General features: G+C 39.5%; 1 protein-coding gene across 1 annotated transcript in view; it reads left to right on the top strand.

Moving 5' to 3' along the window:
* The window catches only part of LOC127455198 (ALK tyrosine kinase receptor), a 787,259-nt gene extending 781,390 nt beyond the window's left edge, over window positions 1-5,869 (top strand). The window contains exons 26-29 of the mRNA XM_051722881.1: window positions 1,028-1,129; window positions 1,309-1,443; window positions 3,272-3,362; window positions 3,937-5,869. Of these exons, the coding sequence (XP_051578841.1) occupies window positions 1,028-1,129; window positions 1,309-1,443; window positions 3,272-3,362; window positions 3,937-4,887 (1,279 nt within the window). The 3' untranslated portion in view covers window positions 4,888-5,869. The remainder of the gene's footprint in view (window positions 1-1,027; window positions 1,130-1,308; window positions 1,444-3,271; window positions 3,363-3,936) is intronic.
* Window positions 5,870-23,990: the final 18,121 nt, after the last annotated feature.

Raw genomic sequence — 23,990 nt, 5'->3', positions numbered from 1 at the left:
CCAACCACATTAAGCATATGATTGGATCCCCATATCTAGTGGATATTTGTTTATTCAATGTTCAGCTGCACTGCTAACTACGTGCTTGGGCTCTTTTGAATAGTGCTCATTTGAATCATGTTAGCTGATGTACTTTGCTTGTCAAGAACATCTGCGTGCTATTAGTAAGACATGCAAATGCAAATTAAGCAAGGCTTGAACAAATGAACTAGGTCAGTCACTTTCCATAAACCATTTGAGTAAACTTGCCTCCTGAACGCCTTTAATTCTAGCCAAGCAGAAGTAGACATAATAGGTGATTTGAGCAATGAACTCCCAAATGAATGGTTATGGTTTTATAATACTTAATTTGACAAAAAGCTATTCTATATGCAAATCATCCCAGAATTAATTTAGTGGACATTTAGAATTATTGTTTTTATGGATCAGGTCAAGAATTTGAAGAAGTTGAAGAATCGACGGGAAGTACTTTTTGGCATAAGTCACAGATAGAATGGCTTTTTTCATCTGCGACTGGGGTTAAAGGAATAGTTAACCCCAAAATAAGCATTGTATCATCATTTAAACACCATTTAATGAGCTTCTTCTGTGGGACATTAAAGAAGTTTAGCAGAATGTCCTAGCTGCTCTAGTCCATACGGTGAAAATGGAAGGAGACTAGGAGCTGTCGAGCTACGAAAACAAGATGATTTCACCATAAAAGTATCCTGCAATCAGTCCATACAACTCATGCACCATATTCTAAGTTTTCAGAAGTCATACATTAGCTTTGTGTGAGGAACAGAACATCTTGATTGACAGCCGTTCCTTAACCACTATAACTGTACAAGAACAGCTTGGACATTCTGCTAAAAACATCTTCTTTTATGTTCTATGGAAGAAGGTCACATGAGTCTGGAATAATAGTCTAAACCATACATTTGTTAAGTCACTCCACATCTCTCCATATCTACTGTTGGCATTCATAACAATGCCTTGCGATTGATTCACTGTTCTTTGCGCCTTGGAATGTGTGTTTTTTCCACAGAGCCAGTTATTACCGGAAAGGAGGCCGTGCTATGCTGCCAGTCAAATGGATGCCTCCCGAAGCCTTTATGGAGGGAATCTTTACTTCTAAAACAGACACATGGTGAGTGCTGTGAAGTAATTACTCAATATTCTCAGTTTCATTTGCTTTACAGTCGCCATATGTTGTGTCAGATGCCATCACAACCCCCCTATTTTTCACACTCTAATTCCATTCTCTGTAATTACTATGCTTTCATCTCATTCTATCCTATTCTCTCTCCTTTCGACTTGTTTTACCAGGTCCTTTGGAGTTTTGCTGTGGGAAATCTTCTCGCTGGGCTACATGCCGTACCCAAGCCGCAGTAACCAAGAGGTGCTGGAGTTTGTGACTAATGGAGGCCGGATGGACCCGCCCAAAAACTGCCCCGGGCCAGTGTGAGTGGTCTCTTGCCTCAACTGCCTAGATTACCCATGCAGCGTTCCAGATAACAGAAATAGATGATGTTAAATGTTGGTTGCATTGTGTTCTTAAATGTCAAGAATGTGTCATTGTCATTCTCTGATGCATTCAGTTTACTTTGAAACTCAAGTTCAGTCCTCAAAAAGGATGGGCAAAATTCTGAATTTAAGATGAGTTGGAATTTAAGTAGGCCACAACACAGGTTTTTGAACTGGAATTTAAATTGACATGACAGGATGTGCTGAATTGCAGATAAAAGAAATTCAACATAGCCACAGAGTAGTGTTGACTTTCGACTTTTATTAGTCCAACTCAACAACAAAATTAACTATTCGATTTACCTATTAGGTTTCCATCTTGTAAACCTGCTTCATGTTGTTTGGCTCTATTTCTGGGTAAATTATAACTTCTAGAAACAAAGTGTTCATCAATCATGGTCCATAAAATGAAAGTTAAAAAACTACACCTACAGCAGTTATATGATTTTCTTTGAATTTCTTTACATTTTAGTTCTTTCTTAAATTTAAATTCCATTTACAATTCGGCATCCTTTTTGTTGAAATAAAATTCAGGAACATTATAATGCACAACCCTGTTTGTCAATGAACTTCCAAGAACTATGTGATTTCTGTGTCAAACTATAAAAATCAAATAAGAATCAAACATTATCAGCTGGAGCTTTGATTTAATTGTTCAGTTTCTAATCTAATATAACTGGCATACCAAGTTTCTTTGACATAAAACCTATACTTATTCTATATAAACTTAGCAAAAAACCAAAAAAACAAAAAACAAAAACGGCCTCTCACTTTCAACTGCTTTTATTTTCAGAAAACTTAACGTGTAAATATTTGTATGAACATAAAAAGATTCAACATCTAAGACATAAACTGAACAAGCTTCACAGACATGTGATTAACAGAAATTGAATAATGTGTCCCTGAACAAAGGGGGAGGGGGGGAGGGGTGGTCAAACTCAAAAGTAACAGTCAGTATCTGGTGTGGCCACCAGCTGCAGTATTGCCAGTCCTGTCTGGTCCAGCGAAGGTGGGTTTGTGCTCATAGGCGACGCTGTTGCTGGTGATGTCTGGTAAGGACCTGCCTTACAACAGGCCTACAAGCCCTCAGTCCAGCCTCTCTCAGCCTATTGCGGACAGTCTGGGCACTGATGGAGGGATTGTGCGTTTCTGGTGTAACTCGGGCAGTTGTTGTTGCCATCCTGTACCTGTCCCGCAGGTGTGATATTCGGATGTACCGATTCTGTGCAGGTGTTGTTACACGTGGTCTGCCACTGTGAGGATGATCAGCTGTCCTTCCTGTCTCCCTGTAGCGCTGTCTTAGGCGTCTCACAGTACGGACATTGCAATTTATTGCCCTGGCCACATCTGCAGTCTTCATGCCTCCATGCAGCATGCCTAAGGCACGTTCATGCAGATGAGCAGGGACCCTGGGCATCTTTTTTTTTGGTGTTTTTCAGAGTCAGTAGAAAGGTTTCTTTAGTGTCCTAAGTTTTTATAACTGTGAACTTAATTGCCTACTGTCTGTAAGCTGTTAGTGTCTTAACAACAGTTCCACAGGTGCATGTTCATTAATTGTTTATGGTTCTTTGAACAAGCATGGGAAACATTGTTTAAACCCTTTACAATAAAGATCTGTAAAGTTATTTGGATTTTTACAAAATTATCTTTAAAATACAGTGTCCTGAAAAAGGGATGTTTCTTTTTTTGCTGAGTTTAGATAAGCGCATGCTACAGGTACCTAGAGAAGGAAAAATAATCTTTTATTATTTTGTGTATGAATTAGATACCGGATAATGACACAGAGTTGGCAGCATCAACCAGAAGACAGGCCAAACTTTTCCACTATCCTAGAGAGGATTGACTATTGTCTACAGGTACATCTTAAAACTGAAACATACAATGCAACAGTGGATTTGTTCAGAACTGCACACTACCATTCTACTTGTACTTTTTTGCAGTATGCAGTATGTATAGTGTGCACAGTATGCAAGTTTTCTGTTTGCATGAATTACTCGAATGACCTACTACGTTTTCAGAAATATGCAGTATACAACCAGCGCACTACCAGAGACTAGGCCTTACATGTCCATTGTGATGAATTTTCCTCCTGATTAATTATTTGATTGGACTGCCAAAAGTTAAAATATATTCAGAGATGATAACTATACAGAAACCACTGAATTAAACATGCAACATAGTGAAATTTTTTTGCATACTACTGTTGGAAACATGTATCATTGCAAACTATATACTCACAAACTTATTTATAATTTTTTTAATATTTTTTATTTATATATAATTTTATTCTTTATTTAATAATGTTTTTTAAATATATAAAAAAATAAAAATATATTTTTATAATTGTTTTTTACTATTTTTATTTGATTATTATTGTCTTTATCAACAACAATTTTGATTGTTTAATTTTTACAATCCCTCCACCCCCAGGATCCAGATGTGGTGAATGTGCCTTTGCCTGTTGAGTATGGCCCCATCCCTGAGGAAGAGGAGCGGGTGCCCATGCGTCCCGAAGACCCCTCTGCCCCCTCCTTGCTTGTAACCCCTCAGGGCACCGAGGATGCATCATCTGCCTCTGCTGCCCACCCCGAGCAGGCCAAGAGAGATGGGGAGGCACTGCTTATGACCAGCCACTCCTCTGACAACAAACCACAACCTGCGCCCCCCTCTCAGCCTCACCCCCATCACCACCAACACCCACAGGTAGCCACTGCCCCCATACCTGCTGCCAAACCCTCTTCTACTCCCCAGACTACCCAAGATGGAGGCCACGTGAACCTGGGCTTCATGCAGGCCCACCCCTCGGAGAAGGAAAGCTGCAATGGGAAGCCCACCAACCTGTTGAACCCCACCTATGGCTCGTGGTTTCTACAGCAGCAACAGAAGAGGCAGCAGGCCCAGAGGCAGGTGAGTGGCCCACGTATCCCAGGTGAAGGACAAGAGCAAGCAGGTCGGGTCGTGACAGTAGCGGAAGCTCTTGGCCTGCAACAACAGCACAAACAGCAACAGTACCAACAACAGCTCCAGAGCCAACAACAACAGCAGCAACAACAAGGTTTGTGTCGCCCACTTTTGCCACCTCCTCCCCCACCTGCCCCAGCCCCTCTCCTCCTGGATTCAGCCACTCTAGCTCCAGTTCCTCTCTACAGACTACGTCGCTTTCCATGTGGGAACATCGGTTATGGCTACCAGGAGCAGGGCCTGCCCATGGAGTCAATGTCTGGCCCCCAGCCTCCCCCACCTCATACTGGCCAGCAGAGGCCAATATCTCTGGCTCGGGCAAGTGGGCCTGAAGACAGCCGCCCACTATTGGTCACCATGGGTACAGTGCAGGACTCCAGACTCCCTAAAATGGAAGGGCACAATGCCACTGTGCTGTAACCATAGACGCTGTCTTTCTCAGTGCCCACTATGGGAAACACTGTGTTCTCCATCTGCGTCCACCTCTACCAAGCCCTTTGTGCTTTTTATTGTGCTTTCAAAGCGCCATGTAAATGGAACTGATCGGAATAGTTCAACACTGGAAACTTACCCTAAACATCACAGTCATTGAACTGAGATTGTTTGTCATTTGAATACTGCTGTGTTACAGAAATCCACATTTGAAAGCTTGATAGACAAAAAATAAACTGCTAAAGCTCTTACAAGGAGTAATCCAGTGGAAAAGACTAGATAATATTGGTGATATTTTTCCAAAATGGGGGATAAAAAACAAAACAAAAATGGGTTTGTTGATGTTTGCTTGCCTGCTTATTTATTCATTTGTTAATTTATCATTTGGAGGTCTTGTAAATTATTAATGGGTGTGCTTCTGAAAGCAAACTGCCCCCATTCATTATGTATCATTTTGTTCACTCTTGGACTCGGTTGGCTTTTAAACTGCCACAGTTTTCATTTAAAATCAAATATAGTGAATAAAAGGAATCTCTAATGCCTTGCGTGTGAGACATGAATGATTGTTTTAGGCTGTTGGTGGCTTTATGCGAGGTGATAACATGTTGCCATTGTGTTTGAATGGAAACATGTAGCATCTGGTCAGGGACCAATGAGTGAAGGCCCTTTCACATGACTTGCATGCACTTCAACGCACCTTTCGACACAAGCATCATGTGCCGCTTTAGTTGCGGCCTCAGAAGGTTCATTGACCATCTGATTGCATATTTCACACAAAACTGGAAAGCACTTGTAAAAATTAGTGGTAGACCGATATATCGGTGTTACCGATTAATCGGTACCGATAGTTGCTTTATAGTATGCCAATAGATATCTGTGATCCTCTGTGTTCCTTTGTAACTGGAGGATTTTGCAATTTCTTGTTATTATTGGGATTTTGGTTGAAAAATAAACTGCATCTGGTATTTTACTAATTTTGGATTCTTGTAGCCTCCAAGTCTGTACCCATCATAGTAAGGAAAGACCATGTTTTTTTGTTTTTTTAACTATAGGCTGATTAATCGGTTATTGGCCTTTTCCACCACCTAGTTATCAGTATCTGCAAAATCCACTATCGGTCGATCTCTAGTGAAAATGACAAGCTCCAAGCAGATTGCTCGACTGCAGTGCAATTTCCGGGAATCGCAGGTTTTTATCAGTCTGCCAGGAAACAAAATTGTTTGAAAGATGTTCTCTGTCTGTACAACTGTTCCCCCAATTTATAATTTTTTTCTGTGCCAGTCCATCATTGATTTCAGATCAACCTGCCCCTTATTGGCACATAAAAACAAATTGGGATAATTCTCTTTACAAGTCAGTCAGATGATCTCTTCTGATCTAAGTTGCCGGTTCTTAGCCAGAATAATCTGCAATGCAACCAGACTTAATGCAGAAGACAAAAGTCTGGCTACGTGAGACTAGCGCCGCTTTGACCTCCACATAAAGCAATTTTACGAGGTAGCTGGGTTACTACAACAAAGCAGGATGTGTGCATAGTAAACAGAAAAAAAAATTGTGAAAGCAAATGAAAGAGGCATCATATTTAAGCATAAAACAGATAAAGTTCTGCCAATTGCTTTGATACAATGCAGACAAAAAAAAGACTTAAATGTTAAATTCATGATTGTGTCATTTTATCAAAATTTATCTAGAACTAGGTTTATTTAGATAAGTAAAAATCCCTCTTCCATCTTATTTTGGTTTTTGTGCTGGCAATGGCCACCATGTCATGCAAATTGTCCGATAATCATTGACTGTGCTTCGCTTGACTGTTTTTTCAGCATCTGCTGCCATGAGCAACACTTTTCTAACACACTGTGTCAAGATAAAAGTTATACTTTTAAATATGGATCTTGAGATGTAATGATCCATAGCCTGATGCTTCGCTTCAAAGAGTTGATGTGTCCTGTGAAAGGGCCTTGACTCTAACTGCTGAATGAAATTTTGGTGTTGGCTGTGTAAGATTAAATTTCTGCATTTATCTTTGAGAAATACGGCACTAATACCACTTATTCCATTAGTTTTCCTTTTAGCATTGACATGTCATTGAACTGAATTTATTTTGTGTACAGCCTTACACCTGTTTCCAAACATAATTTACTGTCCTTTGCTCTTTTGGTTTCTGTTTCTTTGAATGAAGGACTTCAAGTGTATTGATTAATAACATTCTTTTTCACATAATTTGATGCATAAATAATGTCTAAACAGCCATTGCTAAAGGAATATTTCTTAGTGTTCAATTGTGGGTTACTTTTCAGTCATGGAGAAGGTCTGGTATTTTTGTTAACTAGTGGTCTCATTTTGAATAAAAATCTTCCAAATTCATCTACATATTTGTTTTTAACCATCATAGAAAGTGAAATTAATAGTAACAGAAGAATAACAAATATGTTTAATTTTTTTTTTATTTATATTTATGTTTCATCCCTGTTGACATAATTTGTAATGTAGAGATTTACTTTTTGTTAATGTTGTTCTATTGTCATAAATAGTATATTTATTTACATTTTTGATAGATTAATATTTTTTAGGTATTTTTTAAAATTCACTTAGGGCACAGCTGTACTGTGATCTGGATCCATCTGACATTGATTAGGGAAGGACAACAAATCTGAGCAGTACTGCATTGTTTTTTTTTTTTTTTTGGTTTTGTTTTTTGCTCATTGCAATGACAGTGACCACACTTGTAAAAATGTTGTAAATCTTATCATGTATCTGTTAATCTCTGTAATTTGACATTCAATGATGAGATCTGATAAATTAATAAATTACTACATAACTTTAGTCTTGCTCCCAGGCATAAAATATTTATTAAAAACTATCAAAAGTATTTATTACAATAACAATACAGTTATTAAGAAAAAGCTGAAACAGGAATAGTTAATTAGGCAGCTAATATTTCAATCAAGTCTGCACTGAAAGAGTTGCTCTAACCTTATCACATGTTCTTATATTCTGGTCTTAGATTTGACTTATGTTCTCTTTTGGTTAAAAATAACACTAAATGAGCAAACATCTAAAATAGTATACTATAGTAGAGGAATAGTTGCTTTCATCATTTTCTCACTTTCATGTCATTCCAAACCCATATACGTAACTTTCTTCCGTGAAATACAGGAGATTTTTTGAAGATGCTCTTTTCCATACTACAGAAGCATGTGACCAGGGTCTGTCAAGCTCCAAAAACACAAAGTACCATAAAAGTATCCATACGACTTATGTGCTATATTCTGAGTCAAGTGAAGCTATATAATAGCTTTGTGCGAGACAAAATACAGAAAAATAAGTTGTTCTCTGAAATTCTTGCCCTCCAACATAGCTGTCAAATCTCATTTGCCTTTTAAAACTTACCGCCTTAAGAAGCCAATCACCATTGGTGCTTTCGTGTGGCCATTTGCAACACAGCAAATTTAAGTGTGTTCGATTTCAGCAATTTGAATAACATGCTGCTTTATACAGTGCCTCTGTGTACAAGTCAGATAATTTTTTTAATTATTATTATAAACATGATATATAGGAATTAAGGTCTCTTTTTTCATACCTACACTAGGCGTAGCTCTATGCACTACGTCTTATCCAATTATCTTGAGCGCTAAATCCAAGTGCAATTTTCATGCTGGGGCAATGCGCAACTGGTGTAACAGACTCCGGAGAATGATTACTGTTTGAACAGCGCTTAAATAGTCTATGAAATAGGGAACAGGTATGAGTGTAATCAGTCCAGCTTGGCATGCTGGGAAGTGTAGTTCGAGATGCCCTCAGAATTCGGGCGAGAGGGACCTCTGGTGGTGAGCAGGAGGAGTCCTTGAGTTCGTGACAACTGGGCATGGCTGGAGGTGCTTGCACTATCTGTGAGTATGTATACATGAAAACTTTGGGTTTATATGCGAGATCTATGCAAATAAAACAGCACAAAATCTAATAAGCTATTTTTATGAGAAATAGGTCATTGCACTTTAGATGTCTGAGAACCACGTCTATTCTCAGAGCAGAGTCTGAACGCAGTCTGTACATTTGAAGTTGAAGAATTCCAACAGCAGGTGCTATCAAAACACATGTTCAAAGTCTAGAATTACAATGGCACATAAAATGACATCGCCTAACAATTAGCTACAGTTAATACTAGACATGGTGTTGTATGTCAGTAGATCAATATGATTAATTATACTTACATTCTCTATATTTAATTTTACGATTTCGCCAACCCACTTACGCCTGGACTTGAGAGCATACTTGCATGAAAATACCAAAACTTCATGGACATGCCCACTGACTTTGTGCCTATAATGTATTGCATAGTACTGCACTTAAGATGTAATGGTCTTAAAATAGGGCCCTAAGATTACATGAAAATAGATTTTTACTGTTATAAAAACATGGATTTGAGTTAGCAAATCTAAAGGTGTCTGAAAGTCGAAAAAAAATCTAACTTGCATGCATTGCATCTAGCCAGGTGCTGATCAGCTTTATGAAATCACTCACCCTTTGAGTATGCTCAGGAGCAAATTAGATTTGAGAAGGATGGTGGAGGGAAAGATTTTCAAACAATAACAATTCAAATGTTAGTCTGTTCAAAAGTCTTTCTTGCAAGTCAGTCCACTGATGGCCATCTTTGGAACGCTCTCAGTCATGAAAGTGCAGCTCCTGCATACTTGAATGGGGGAACAACGAAATATAAAAAATGGTTGGTCAAGATTACGATCAAAGAAAATATTTCAAATCAGCAGTAAAAACTGACAACACTGGAATTGATTGACAGGTGATGTCTGTAAATAAAAGGTGATTGGCTTTTTTTACCTATAAGGTGGGACTTCCTTTCTACATCCATTGACTGTTGAGCGTTCCAATTTCTCCCATTCATTTTAACAGAAATGGCCCGTCTCTGCTAAATAGTCTGTCTGTTCCTTACACAAAGCTACTGTATGGCTTCAGAAGACTCAGAATGTAGCAAACAAGTCATATGTGCTACTTTAATGATGCCTTCATGGTACTATTTTGTCCTTTTTGCAGCTTGACAGCAATTGCTGAATGTCTTCGGTGTACAGAAAACAGCAACTGCAAATGTCCTTTTGTGTTCCACACAAGAAAGAAAGTCATAATGGCTTAGAATAAGAGTAAGTTTATGATGACAAAATTATTCTTTGACCGAAACTATTTCTTTAAAAAAAAAAAATCCATTTGTATTGCAACAATATAATTACTGTTGTAAAAAAATACTCATAATGCTCAGGATAACCTGTTATTGGTCTCAGAAATAGTAAAAAAAAAAAAAAAAAAAACATTTTTGTAATGCATTGCATTCCCTAGAGTTTGCACAGAATTGTGTGTGGCAGTTTTGTGTGGTCAAAAGCTTTGCCTCCGAAGAGAATGGCTTGACCTATCCAATCAGACAGAAAGTCCACAAATACCCCAATGAACACTCTTTATGACAATGTGGTGAAGAAGGGCAACTGTGACTTTCAAACCGTAGAAGTTGATGGGCTATAGCAGCAGAACACAATGATGGATTTATCTCCTATCAGTCAAGAAAAGGAAAAGAGTGGCCACATGGATGTGGAACAATGGATCAGTAGTTAGCAGGTTAGCCTGGCCCAGTTAGCCCCTGCTGTCAGATGCCATAACTTAACTGTCTGTTTACAAAAAAGCGTCTATTGACAGGGACTCAATCGGTAAAAGTAGCCATGTATTCTGATTAACTACATTTTCCCCCAAGCAAGTATATATTTTTATTGACATTTTGGAGGTGTGAAAGCATGAAATGGACTTATATGTGCCTTTGACGTCACAGCTCAGGATAGTCACTTAAGGACTTGGGTGTGCGCATGTTTTTGTGGTAGACTACTCTGTGTTGTCATGATGTCATTGCGGCTCCAGAGTAATTAGTCATATGGCATGTACGACTCAAGTGATTGGCCTAAACCTGGATGTGGAACTCAGTGCTCATGAGCAACTGCCATTGAGATGAATAAGAATGCTAACGGATAGCTCTCCCCATATTCATCTGGTCTGATGTATCTTAATTCTTGCTTTGACAGGGAGGTGGCAAGATCAGAATTTGGCACAAACAGCATCATGTAATTCCATGGATCCATGCTGCCTAATGTCTCTGGAATGTCTTCCTCTCTTAAATTAGTCCCAAGAACTGAGAACAAACTGAGGGTCAGAATGTACCTAAGCTTTCATGATGACTATGTTATTGGTCACAATACACCCATTTTCAAATGGCAAGTGCATATGTTTTGATTTCATGAGAGGCCTTCCAGCAAGCTAGGAGGCTGAAACAGAGATCTCCTATACAGAGAAAACAACCACTGCGTTTTAACATTGGAGAGAGCGTAATGGTCAAATAGCATGTTACAAGAGTAAGTCATCGTTTGCGGATATGCTATTTTATGCTAAGCTTGTAGGATCCCCTTGATATACAGAAGACTTCTCTGACATGAACATAACTACATTTCAGCCAGAGCCCTTCTATTTCTAAGTTTCATTTTGTGGGAATGTTCTACAACCCCCAACCCCTTTAAAGTACATCAAAATGCATAATGCCTGCAGTGCAGTTGCATTGACCCCTATCAAAGCAATTCCAACTTCAGTAGGTTTATCTCATAGCAGCCCTCTTACGCTCTAAGTTTCATTTAGCTACTTTGAAAATAATTTGGAGTAGTTTATCTATGATTTACTGAATGGATTTATGAGCGAATAACATTAAAAATATTGTTGACCTCCAAGACCCAATGTTGTTTTTCTGCAACACTGAGCAAAATGGTCTCATTTAAACAGATTTATATTTTTGGAATGTTGCCATTTTTATATCACCAAACATAAAAACAATATTACATGTCAAATGCTTATGTAGAAGATTGCTAACTATTATTCAAAACGGTTAGCAATGGTGTCAGTAGGCAGTGACTATGTTGTGTAACTGTAACATACTGGGAGATTCAGACTGTAAATATTTTCCCAGCCAAGCTTGTTGCTGTAATACATGTCAGAGTTTGAACTGCTATTATGTGCACATATTTAGTGAAAATATGTATTATTAAATTACTTTAAACAAGGGTTGCCCCTCAGCCAGACCACTGTGCCCCCTCCGTCAAAATGTTGTATTTGAACCCATTTTTATAATTTAGTTATATTTTAAATGTGTTTTACTTTTTTGCAAGCCTAAATATTCAACTAAATTGTAAAATAAATTAAATACATAAAGCAAATTAATCCTTAAAATATAAACAGGAGTTATGCTGCCTGGCCAACTGACTGCTCTCTTCTTAATTAGAAAAATGTTTTCTGCCATGTAATTCAGTCAGAGTTCAGAGGCTCAAAGGCTAAAAGAAGGAAATGGATTTAAGAAAAAGATTTTACCTAGGATAAGGATGAATGAATGATGCAAATGATATAACTAAAAAAGTGCAAGCATAAGTGGAGAGATGTGGTCCTCAAGAAAAGGGTTTTAACACCAGCACTTGGTGTGTTCAGTTGTTCTAATTGTGAGTACAGTGTTTTACTCACTTTTGCTGTGTTTTGTAAATGAATGTAAGTGAAGTTGTCAAACATTATTTAGATTAATAAATGGATAGAATTTCATTCACTCAAATAAACAAAATTCATAACAAAATTACATCAAATTGAATTAAGTTTTATAAAAATTAAATTAATACAATTTAAATATATTGAGGTTTTATTCATTTAATTTTATTTAAGTTTACTCAATTAAATTTCATGGAATTTTGTTATGAAATTGAAATGCGTAAATCTGAAATATAGGCAAGTTTATGGAGCATGCTCTCCAGAGGATAATTTGATTAGACATTTATTAAACAAAAATGTTTAGATTTAGCTTTTTGTTAATTTTGCATATTTTTGGCATATTTTAAAGTGCTGGCATGCCACAATTTCAGACACATGTACAGGCAAGGGATAAAGAAGTGTCTTCTGGCTGCAGCCTCTGCTTCACAACAGTTAACAGGAAGTGAACATATATCATGCACTCTGCTTTAGGAGGTGTTTAGGTTTGTGTGGTTTGCAAGCCCAGAGACTTTTTAGCAGAGACGGGTCACTTCTATTAAAATGAATGGGAAAAATTGGAACGCCCAACGGTTACCAACGGTCAACAGATGTAGAAAGGAAGTCCTGCCTTCAGGTAAAAGAGCCAATCACCTTTTAGATACAGACATCGCCTGTCAATCAGCTCGAGAACGCACATGTGCAGTAGCTACACAAGATGGGAAAATTTAGTTTTGTAGCATAATCTGAGGTAAAGAAGCACAATTTATGATACTAGTGTAGTCAGATTTTACATCTGATTTGTAATATGTTCTTTGATCGTAATCTTGACCAACCATTTAGTAGTAGTAGATAGGAGCTGCACTGGCATGCCGCTTGTTTACATAGAAAAATAGCTCCCCAGGAGCGTTCCAGAGATGGCCGCTGAGTGAACTGACTTGCTAAAAAGACTTCTGCAAGCCTCAACCAGTTTATTTCGATGGAATGTTATAGTCCTCTCATAATTTTATTTACTGTTGATTTTTTAATTCAACATATTCAAACCATACTGATGTCTCAGAGGTCAAAATCCACAGGTTTCAGAGTGTTTTGAATGGTTTTCCCCTTATCATACATTAAGTGCTACTTTTACTGTCAATGCCATGTTTATAACATTGGGGTTTCCACATTTATGTGAAAATTACCATGAATAAAAGTTGAATAATACATTTTCTCTGGAGTGCCAACCCCTCTACGTTCTATGGATGTTATTATTTCTGAATTGTGCATTTAAATTCACAGTTTTGACCAAGTGTGTGGTCACACTACTTTTTCAGTGTGTCTGAATAGGCAGAGCCTTAGATAAAGTTATATAGTAACTAAATAAGTAACTTAGATAGTTATTTTTTTGTCAAAATTTGCACTACAAAAAATGTATGACAGCTGAAAACTCATCAATTCTGGCAAGTGACCATAGTATAAGTGGGATAATCCACGGCTAGGTGTGTGTTCAAATATTTTAAATGCGCTAAGCGTCGGGTGGTTCTTCACCTCCACGTCGTGCATTTAAATTTGTTTAATGCACACCTAGCCATGGATTATCCGTTACATATGCAAGTGCATATCTATCAAAGCCAAGACTTGTGCTGCCTTTCAGACTGCAACAAAGGTATTAGGGGGACTGAAACGTAATTTTCAGCAATGTTAAATCTTATGGTATAGTCAAGTCAAGTCAAGTCAAAATTTATTTCTATAGCACATTTAAAAGCAACAGAGTTGCGCCAAAGTGCTGTACAATAAAACGTTGAGCATATAAAAAGAAAGCATTAAAGGAAAACATGCAGCGTACAAAATATAAACACATTAAATAAAATACAATCAGAAAACTTCAACATAAAACCCTTAAACTAATCTTAATCAAAAGCCAGAGAGAACAAATAAGATTTAAGAGCCGATTAAAAACTGGCTAGTGAAGGATCAAACCTCACATTTACGGGCAGATTGTTCCAAAGTTTAGGTGCTGCAGCAGAGAAGGCCCGACCACCCTTAGTTTTACAGCGACAACGTGGGACAGTTAAGACAAGCTGATTACTAGACCTAAGTGCTCTTTGGGGAGAGTAAAGAATCAGAAGGTCACTAAAGTATTTTGGTGCGACACCAGATAAAGCCTTGTACGCAAAAACAGCAATTTTAAAATCGGTTCTAAACTTTACAGGAAGCCAATGTAAAGTCGCTAAAATGGGAGAAATGTGATCCCTCTTTTTTGTTCCGGTAAGAAGTCTCGCTGCAGCATTTTGGACAATTTGCAGGTGAGAGATCGCAATTTGAGGCAGGCCACAGTATAGGGAATTACAATAATCCAGGTGTGATGTTATGAGAGCGTGGATTACAGTCTCCAGATCTTTCGGGGGTAGAAACTGTTTTAATTTCGCAACCAATCTCAGATGAAAGAAACTGCCCTTCTCAAAATTTAGTGACGAATCAAATGTAACCACAAGATTTCTTACATGAGGTTGAACACTGGCAGAATGAGAACCTAAATTAAAAACAGATGGAGACCTGAAGGGGCCTAAAATCAGAATTTCGCTTTTGCTTTCATTTAATTGCAAAAAAATCATTAGCCATCCAACATTTGATCTCCTCAAAACAGTCGCAAAGCACGTCAAAAGGATAACTACTGTCAGTTTTAGCTGGTAGATAAAATTGTGTATCGTCAGCATAGCAGTGGTAGGAGATCTTATATTTCTTAAAAATGGCACCCAAGGGGAGCATATAAAGTGAAAAGAGAAGAGGGCATAAAATAGACCCTTGGGGTACACCGCATAATAGGAGAACCGATGAAGAAGAAAACTTCCCAATGCTCACTGAGAAGGTTCTATCTTTGAGGTAAGAGGCCAACCACTGCAGGGCAACACGCTGAATACCCACCACCTTTTCCAACCGCTGTAACAGAATACTATGATCGATTGTATCGAATGCAGCCCTTAAATCCAACAAGATAAGCACCGCATACGAACCAGTATCGAAAACTTGCAACAGGTCATTGCTGACCTTCAACAATGCGGTTTCCGTACTGTGCATTGATCTAAAACCCGACTGAAAAGTATCTAAAATATTGGACATACTGAAATAAGAATTCAACTGATGATACACAACTCTCTCTAAGAGCTTTGAAATAAAAGGCAATTTGGAGATAGGTCTGAAATTGCTAAGGATAGATGGGTCAAGATGGGGTTTCTTAAGCAGAGGGTGAACCACAGCATGTTTAAAACTAGCAGGTACAACTCCATTTGCTAGAGAACTGTTAATAATGGCTGTTACAGCCGGGCTCAAGGTTACAAACACTTCCTTGAAAAGATGAGTTGAAATGACATCGGACTCACAGCTGGAGCATTTAGCCTTTGAAACAATATCAGCTAGCTGAGCAGAGGTAACTGGATGAAAACATGTTAGCAAATCTGTTGGTGAACAAATCAAAGGGGGATCATATGTTGATGGCTTAATGGAAGCCTTGATCTCCAAGACTTTATTATCAAAAAATTAAAAAAAAAGTTCTCACAGGTTTCCCTAGATGGAATAGAAGGGGCTGGTAAGCAATTTAGTACTGAATCAATTGTCTTAAACAGCATTCTCGGTCGGTTAGCATTTTCAGTGATGAGTTTGGAGAAGAATTTAGACTTAGCCTCTTTTACTGACTTTTGGTAACTAGTTAAGCATGCAGTTAAACATTCATACGAGATTTGAAGTTTGTCTCTTTTCCACTTTCGCTCTACCTTACGACACTCTTGTCTAAGAAAGCGGGTGTTATCATTTAACCAAGACTGAGCATTGCCCTTTCCCTTAGCTTTCCTGGGCTTAAGGGGAGCAACAGAGTCTATAGAAACAGAGCAGGATTTAGTAAAAACCTCCACCATTTCTTCAGTGTTTAATTTGTCAATGAAGACAGCATCTGCAAAGTTAGCTTGATAGTATTCTGAAAATAAACTGGTAATGGAAAGTTGAATGAAATGAGAATAACTTAGACTGAGAGCAAGTGGAAGTGGGAGAAACACAGACAGATTCAAACAAAGTTGGCAAATGGTCTGAAATAGCAGCAACAATCACTCTCAGATTTGTTACAGGAAAACCATGTGACAACACCAAATCCAATGTGTGCCCTAAATTATGAGTAGGGCTAAAAACTAATTGTGACAGATTTAACGATTCAGTGAGGCATAAAAACTCTTTCACCAAAGGTTTAGATGGACAGCAAAGGTGAATATTAAAGTCTCCTAGAATCAACAGTCTATCACAGTGAGACACAACATTAGAGAGGAACTCAGAGAATTGCTGAATGAAGTCCTTGTTAAATTTCGGAGGCCTGTAAACCAGTGCACATAATACAGGACCCCCTATGTCGAGTTCACCAAGAGATGATAATTCATCCAATTTCAGCCATGTTTCAGTCACAAATAAAAAGTCAAGTGAACTCGAGGTGAAAAAGTCATGTAAAATGAATGATTTGTTACATAGTGACCTCGCATTTATCAAGGCCATCCTCACCGTCAGCGGCTCAGCTTTTTCAGCATTTGGAGATGAAAACTTAATTGACAGAGATTTAACAGATTTACAGACCATAAATCTGCGCCCGACTTTGAAGAGGAACGACGGATTGAAATTAGCGAATGTAATCGCTAACCAAGGAAGCGAACTGTGCGCCTTTACAGAAACTGCGCCGAGATCCTCGGTGGACATATCGAGGACGGCGTAGAATTTCCAAGGAAGCACAGTGATTATATATGTCCACGGGAAGATGATATGAAGAATTCAGATTTTGCAAATCTAGAGATGAATAGAAGAGAGCCATAACTAGACAAATATAATATCCAAGAGCCGAAACGGCAAGGTAGAGAGGGTTAAGAGCATTAATACAGCTGTAACATACCAGAGCAGTGAGCAGAAGGGACTTTATCCTTTGTAACACCACCACAACTAGGTCTTTGTCTTAATGGTCTTAATGTCTTTAATGTCCATGTGTGCCAACACGCCCGCAAACTAGCACACAGCAGTACAGCTGCCAGCCGAGAGTAGTTGATCCCAGGCCACCGCAAGTCCAGTCCATCCAAACACAAGGGAGCGAGTGCTGAGCCTCACCCGAGGTAAGCCAATGTTAGTGGGGCAAAGTGACTGGTAGGTCACTTGCTGGTTATAACCATCTTGTGTATTATATGACAAAATAAAGTGAAAGACAAAAACAAATTAGTTTGTAAAATAGAATTTTTATTGTAATCATTTGACAATTCTGACAAACAGTGCTGCTAAAATACTACATGTAAATTCAGACAAAATATACAACTAACACATTGCTAAGCAGAGGAATATATAGACAGTAAAAAACACACCTGTAGAAACAGGCTGGAGTGTGCAATAAGACACCACCTTCCAATGGAAATTGTCTTCTTTCAGAACCCTATACATTTGTTTTTAATGAAATGTTTGCAAGTTCAAATTTTTTACACTCATATACCTCAGTCACCTTCAAGTTTTCCTGCTACCCAGTAAATGTTTCATTATTAACATCTTTGTTTTATATTTAAGCAATATCACATGAGCACGAGTGCAATATGGCCCTACATCAGCACCGCTGTGATTCGGCCACAGGCACGAGGCCACAGGCCTCATGCCATAGATAATCACAGCGGTGCTCATTTAGGGCCATACTGATATTATGCCCTATTGCTAGTTCAGACCAAATGATGCATCCAAGCCTTCGTTAGTAATTCAAAAATGTCACTTTAGAACTAGTATCACGGCTTGGGCTGTTTCTAACAAGTTACTGGAGAAACAGAAATGTGTGTGTATGAGAGAGAGAGAGATATGGAACATGTGCGATCACCTGTTGCCACTCCCAAGCAGAGATGCTGTCAGCTTTCTGAAGATCAGCTTTCTCAGTGGAAAAATAGCGGGTCAAGCAGGGGGTTTCCTTCCTATTTCGTGGTAGCTGGTGCATAAGAGCCTTTCACTATAGAAACCGCAATCTCTACTGCCATTTTGAACAGTACATCCTCTCCAATAATCTCTGGTAAGAGGTAAGCTCCTTGAGTTTGTGTAATTAATCAGTCTCTCAGCTGTGATGAGCCTTAATGCTGAAGTTGTTAGTTTAAGTAGTGTAGTAGTAATACGAGCGATCACATAGTGCTGTTATACGTAAACACTGACTGCTGACTCACGTCACATCAGCTAACTGGCTTATATTACACATAAAAATGGACTTTTGCTGCCACCTGCTGGCTAAAATATGTAATGTCAAAAAATATAATGTAAAGAGACATTTATACAGTAGCTCAACACATCTGCACTGCTCTTACACTTTAGTTTAGAACGGCATGAACACAAGCGGAGTGATACACACCGTGAAGTGTCCGAGTGCTGATGGTGTGAGACCATCAGTACTCATAGAACATCTCTCATCCAATCAGATTCGAGGACCGGGACTAACTGTTGTATAATGTGTGTGTGTGTGTGTATCATTAGTGCAAAATAATATAATTGAGGAATCAGTCAATGGTACAGTATCAGTTTCTTGGATGTTGTCCAGTATCAGTATCAGTTTCTTGGATGTTGAAGAGTAAAGACAGTGCTGTGAAAAAGTATTTTTCTGATTTCTTCTGTTTTTGTGTATATCTCATACTAAATTGTTTCAAAAATTAGAACAAAATCTAACATAAAACAAAGGCAAACTGATTAAACGCAAAATACAGTTTTTAAATGATAATGTTATTTATTGAAGCAAAAAAGTTATCCAATACCAACTGGGCCAGTGTGAAAAAGTATTTGCCCCTTAGTTACTTAATCCCCAAATCTAGGAAACTGCATTCATAATGGGATTCAGCTGGACTAGACACACCCTGGCCTGATTACTGCCAGCCCTGTTCAATCAAATCAACACCTAAACAGAACTTTTTTCAGCAGCATGAAGTTAGCTAAAAGGTCTCACCCAGTAGCACACTATGCCAAGGTCGAAAGAAAATCCAGAAATGATGAGGAAAAAGGTGATTGAAATGCATCAGTCTGGGAAGGGTTACAAAGCTATTTCAAAGGCTCTGGGACTCCAAAGAACCACAGTCAGAGCCATTATCTCCAAATAGAGAAACCGTGGCACAACAATGAACCATCCCAGAAGTGGCCGACCTTCCAAAATTCCTCCAAGAGCTCATCCAGGAAGTCACAAAAAAGCCAAGGACAACATCCAAGAAACTGCAGCCCTCTCTCGCATCAATAAAGGTCACTGTTCATGACTCCCCTGTCAGAAAGACACTGGCCAAAAATGCTATCCATGGAAGAGTGGCGAGGCGAAAACCACTGCTAACCCAGAAGAACATTAAGGCTCATCAGAATTTTGCCAAAACACACCTTGATGATCCTCAAACTTTTGGCAGAATGTTCTGTGGACTGATGAGTCAAAAGTGGAACTGTTTGGAAGACAGGGGTCCCGTTACATCTGGCGTAATTCAAACATAGAATTCCACAAAAAAGAACATCAGTGTGTGACTGTGTGGGGATGCTTTGCTGCTTCAGGGCCAGGGTGACTTGCAATAATTGAGGGAAACATGAATTCTGCACTCAACCAGAAAATCCTAAAGGAGAACCTCCTGTCATCAGTCTGTGAACTGAAGCTCAAGCGCAACTGGATTATGCAGCAAAACATTGATCCAAAGCATAGGAGTAAGTCCAGCTCTGAATGGCTCAAAAGAAGCAAAATTAAAGTTTTGGAATAGCTTAGTCAAAGTCCTCACTTTCACCCGATTGAGATGCTGTGGCAGGACCTTAAATGGGCAGTTCATGCTCGAAAACCCTCCAATGTGGCTGAACTAAAGCAGTTCTGCAAAGAAGAGTAGGCCAAAATTCCACCACAACATTGTGAAAGACTGATCTCCAGTTATTGGAAGTATTTGGTTGCAGTTGTTCCTGCTAAAGGTGGCACAACCAGCTATTAAGTTTAAGGGGGCAGTTCATTTTTCACATTGGTTATATAGGTGTTGATAACTTTTTTGCTTCAATAAAAAACAAATATATATATATATATATATATATATATATATATATATATATATATATATATATATATATATACACACACACACACCGGCAGCCGAAAGTTTGGAATAATGTACAGATTTTGCTGTTTTGGAAGTGACATTCAACTGATTACAAAGTATAGTTAGGACATTACTGATGTAAAAAACAGCACCATCACTATTTGAAAAAAGTCATTTTTGATCAAATCTAGACAGGTCACATTTCCAGCAGCCATCACTCCAACACCTTATCCTTGAGTAATCATGCTAAATTGCTAATTTGGTACAATAAAATCACTTGCCATTATATCAAACACTGCTGAAAGCTGTTTGGCCCTTTAAATAGCTTAACATTGTCTTTGTGTTTGTTTTTGAGTACGCAATAGACTGGCATGTCTTAAGGACAATATTAGGTAAAAATGGCAAAAAAGAAACAGCTTTCTCTAGAAACTTATCAGTCAATCATTGTTTTAAGGAATGAAGGCTATACAATGCTTGAAATTGCCAAAAAAAACCTTAGATTTCATACAAAGGTGTATACTACAGTCTTCAAGGACAAAGGACAACTGGCTCTTACAAGGACAGAAAGAGATGTGGAGGGCCCAGATGTACAACTAAACAAGAGGATAAGTACATCAGAGTCTCTAGTTTGAGAAATAGACGCCTCACATGTCCTCAGCTGACAGCTTCATTGAATTATACCCGCTCAACACCAGTTTCATGTACAACAGTAAAAGAGAAGACTCAGGGGTGCAGGCCTTATGGGAAAATTGCAAAGAAAAAGCCACTTTTGAAAGAGAAAAACAAAAGAAAAGGTTAGAGTGGGCAAAGAAACAGACATTGGACAACAGATAATTGGAAAAGAGTTTTATGGATCTTAACCCCATTGAGATTTTGTGGGATCAGCTAGACTGTAAGGTGCATGAGAAGTGCCCAACAAGCCACATCTAAGGCAAGTGCTACAGGAACTTTTTTTTTTTTTTGGACTCAAGATGGCGCCGAGTATGGCTGCTGTGTTGCGAGCTCCGACACAACATGGTAGTGTTTTGTTTACAATTCTTATGTTTTTTGTCTTGGATGTTGTCTGCCTTATTGTCTACGACAGACAAACACTTTTGGACATTGGTTCAGCAATTACACACCGTAAACCGGACTTCAAATTCCTCAATGCCGACCCGCTGTTTACAAACACGCAAGCAGAGCCCTTTGTCTGGGCTGCCCAGCCGCGGAAACGCAGGAGGAAAAGGGGAAACAGAGCCGGCGTTCTCATCAGAGTAAGATGCCACGCAAATCGACCCCCGCTACCCAGCATTCTACTGGCAAATGTTCAGTCTCTGGCTAACAAGATCTGCCAGCTGAAAGCGCGGATCTCTTTCCAACGAGAGACGAGGGACTGCTGCATTATCTGCCTTATAGAAACTTGGATGTCTGCGGAGATTCCAGACTAAGCCATTGAACCCGCGGGGTTCTCTGTGCACCGAGCGGACAGAGCGAAAGACCTCTCAGGTAAAAGCAGAGGTGGTGGTGTATGTTTTATGATCAACAAATCCTGGTGTGATCAGAGAAACGTACATTCTATCAAGTCTTTCTGCTCTCCTGATCTGGAATTTCTCATGCTTCTGTGTCGACCATTCTGGCTACCGAGGGAATTCACAGCGTTCATTATCACTGCTGTGTACATCCCACCATAAGCCGACACAGACCGGGCACTCAAGGAACTGTATGGGATTATAAGCAAACAGGAAACCGCGCACCCTGAGGCCGTGTTCATTGTGACCGGGGACTTTAATAAAGCCAGTTTCAAATCAGTCGCACCAAAATACCACAAACACATTAGTTTTAACACACAAGGGGACCGGGTTTTGGACCATTGCTACTCTCCCTTCTGGGATGGCTACATATCCCTCCCCCGCCCACCATTTGGCAGATCGGACCACTCATCCATTCTGCTTCTGCCCGCTTACAGGCAGAAACTGAAACAGGAAGCACCTGCCCTCAGAACAATCCAGTGCTGGTCGGACCAATCAGATTCTACGCTACAAGACTGTTTTGATCACACGGACTGGGAGATGTTCCGGTCCGCCTCTGATGATGACATCGAGCTTTATGCTGATAGCGTAATGTGTTTCATCAGAAAGTGCGTAGAGGATGTCGTTCTGACCAGAACAATACGGATCTATCCGAACCAGAAGCCATGGATTAATAGCGATGTTCGCGCGGCAATGTGCGGACCTCTGCTTTTAATTCCGGGAACACGGAGGAGCATAAACAAGCCAGTTATGCCCTCCGAAAAACTATCAGAACAGCAAAACGGCAGTACAGGAACAAGATTGAAGGACAGTTTAACACCACCAACTCTAGAAGCATATGGCAGGGAATTAACATCATCACAGACACCGCTGCCTCTCTCCCGGATGAGCTAAATACTTTTTATGCTCGTTTTGAGGGAAATAACACCGCCCTCATGGAGAGAGCTCTCGCGGCCGAAGCAACAGAGGTTAGTTCACTCTCTGTCTCTTTAGTGGATGTAACCCGATCCTTCTGATGGGTGAATATCCGCAAAGCCGCGGGTCCAGACGACGTTCCGAGCCGCATCATCAGAGCATGCGCGAACCAGCTGGCTGGTGTTTTTATGGACATTTTCAACCTTTCCCTCTCTTTGTCTGTAGTCCCCACATGCTTTAAAACTTCCACCATTGTGCCTGTTCCAAAGCAATCCAAAATCACTTGCTTAAATGACTAGCGTCCTGTTGCTCTGACCCCCATCATCAGCAAATGCTTTGAGAGACTAATCAGAGATTACTTCTGCTCTGTGCTGCCTCTCTCTCTAGACCCATTGCAGTTTGCTTACCGCAACAACCGCTCCACTAATGATGCCATTGCAATCTACAATACACACTGCTCTCTCCCACCTGGAAAAAAAGAACACTTATGTGAGAATGTTGTTTGTAGACTACAACTCAGCATTCAACACCATAGTGCCCTCCAAGCTTGATGAGAAACTCCGGGCTCTGGGCTTAAACAGCTCGCTGTGCAGCTGGATCCTGGACTTCCTGTCAAGCAGACGCCAGGTGGTTAGAATAGGCAGCAACATCTCCTCATCACTGACCCTCAACACTGGAGCCCCACAGGGCTGTGTTCTTAGCCCACTCTTGTATTCCTTGTACACACAAGACTGTGTGGCAACACATAGCTCCAATGCCATCATTAAGTTTGCTGATGACACAACGGTGGTAGGTCTGATCACTGACAATGATGAAATAGCCTACAGAGAGGAGGTGCACACTCTGACACACTGGTGTCAGGAGCACAACCTCTCCCTCAACATCAGTAAGACAAAGGAGTTTGTGGTGGACTTCAGGAGAAGAGATAGAGAACACAGTCCCATCACCATCAATGGAGCACCAGTGGAGAGAGTCAGCAGCTTCAAGTTCCTGGGTGTCCACATCACTGAGTAACTCACATGGTCCATCCACACTGAAGCCGTTGTGAAGAATGCTCATCAGCGCCTCT

This window comes from Myxocyprinus asiaticus, chromosome 17 (genome assembly GCF_019703515.2).
Source record: "Myxocyprinus asiaticus isolate MX2 ecotype Aquarium Trade chromosome 17, UBuf_Myxa_2, whole genome shotgun sequence".
Lineage (NCBI taxonomy): Eukaryota > Metazoa > Chordata > Actinopteri > Cypriniformes > Catostomidae > Myxocyprinus > Myxocyprinus asiaticus.
Note: the sequence above shows the minus strand (reverse complement) of the source record. Positions and strands in the feature narration are given on the sequence as shown.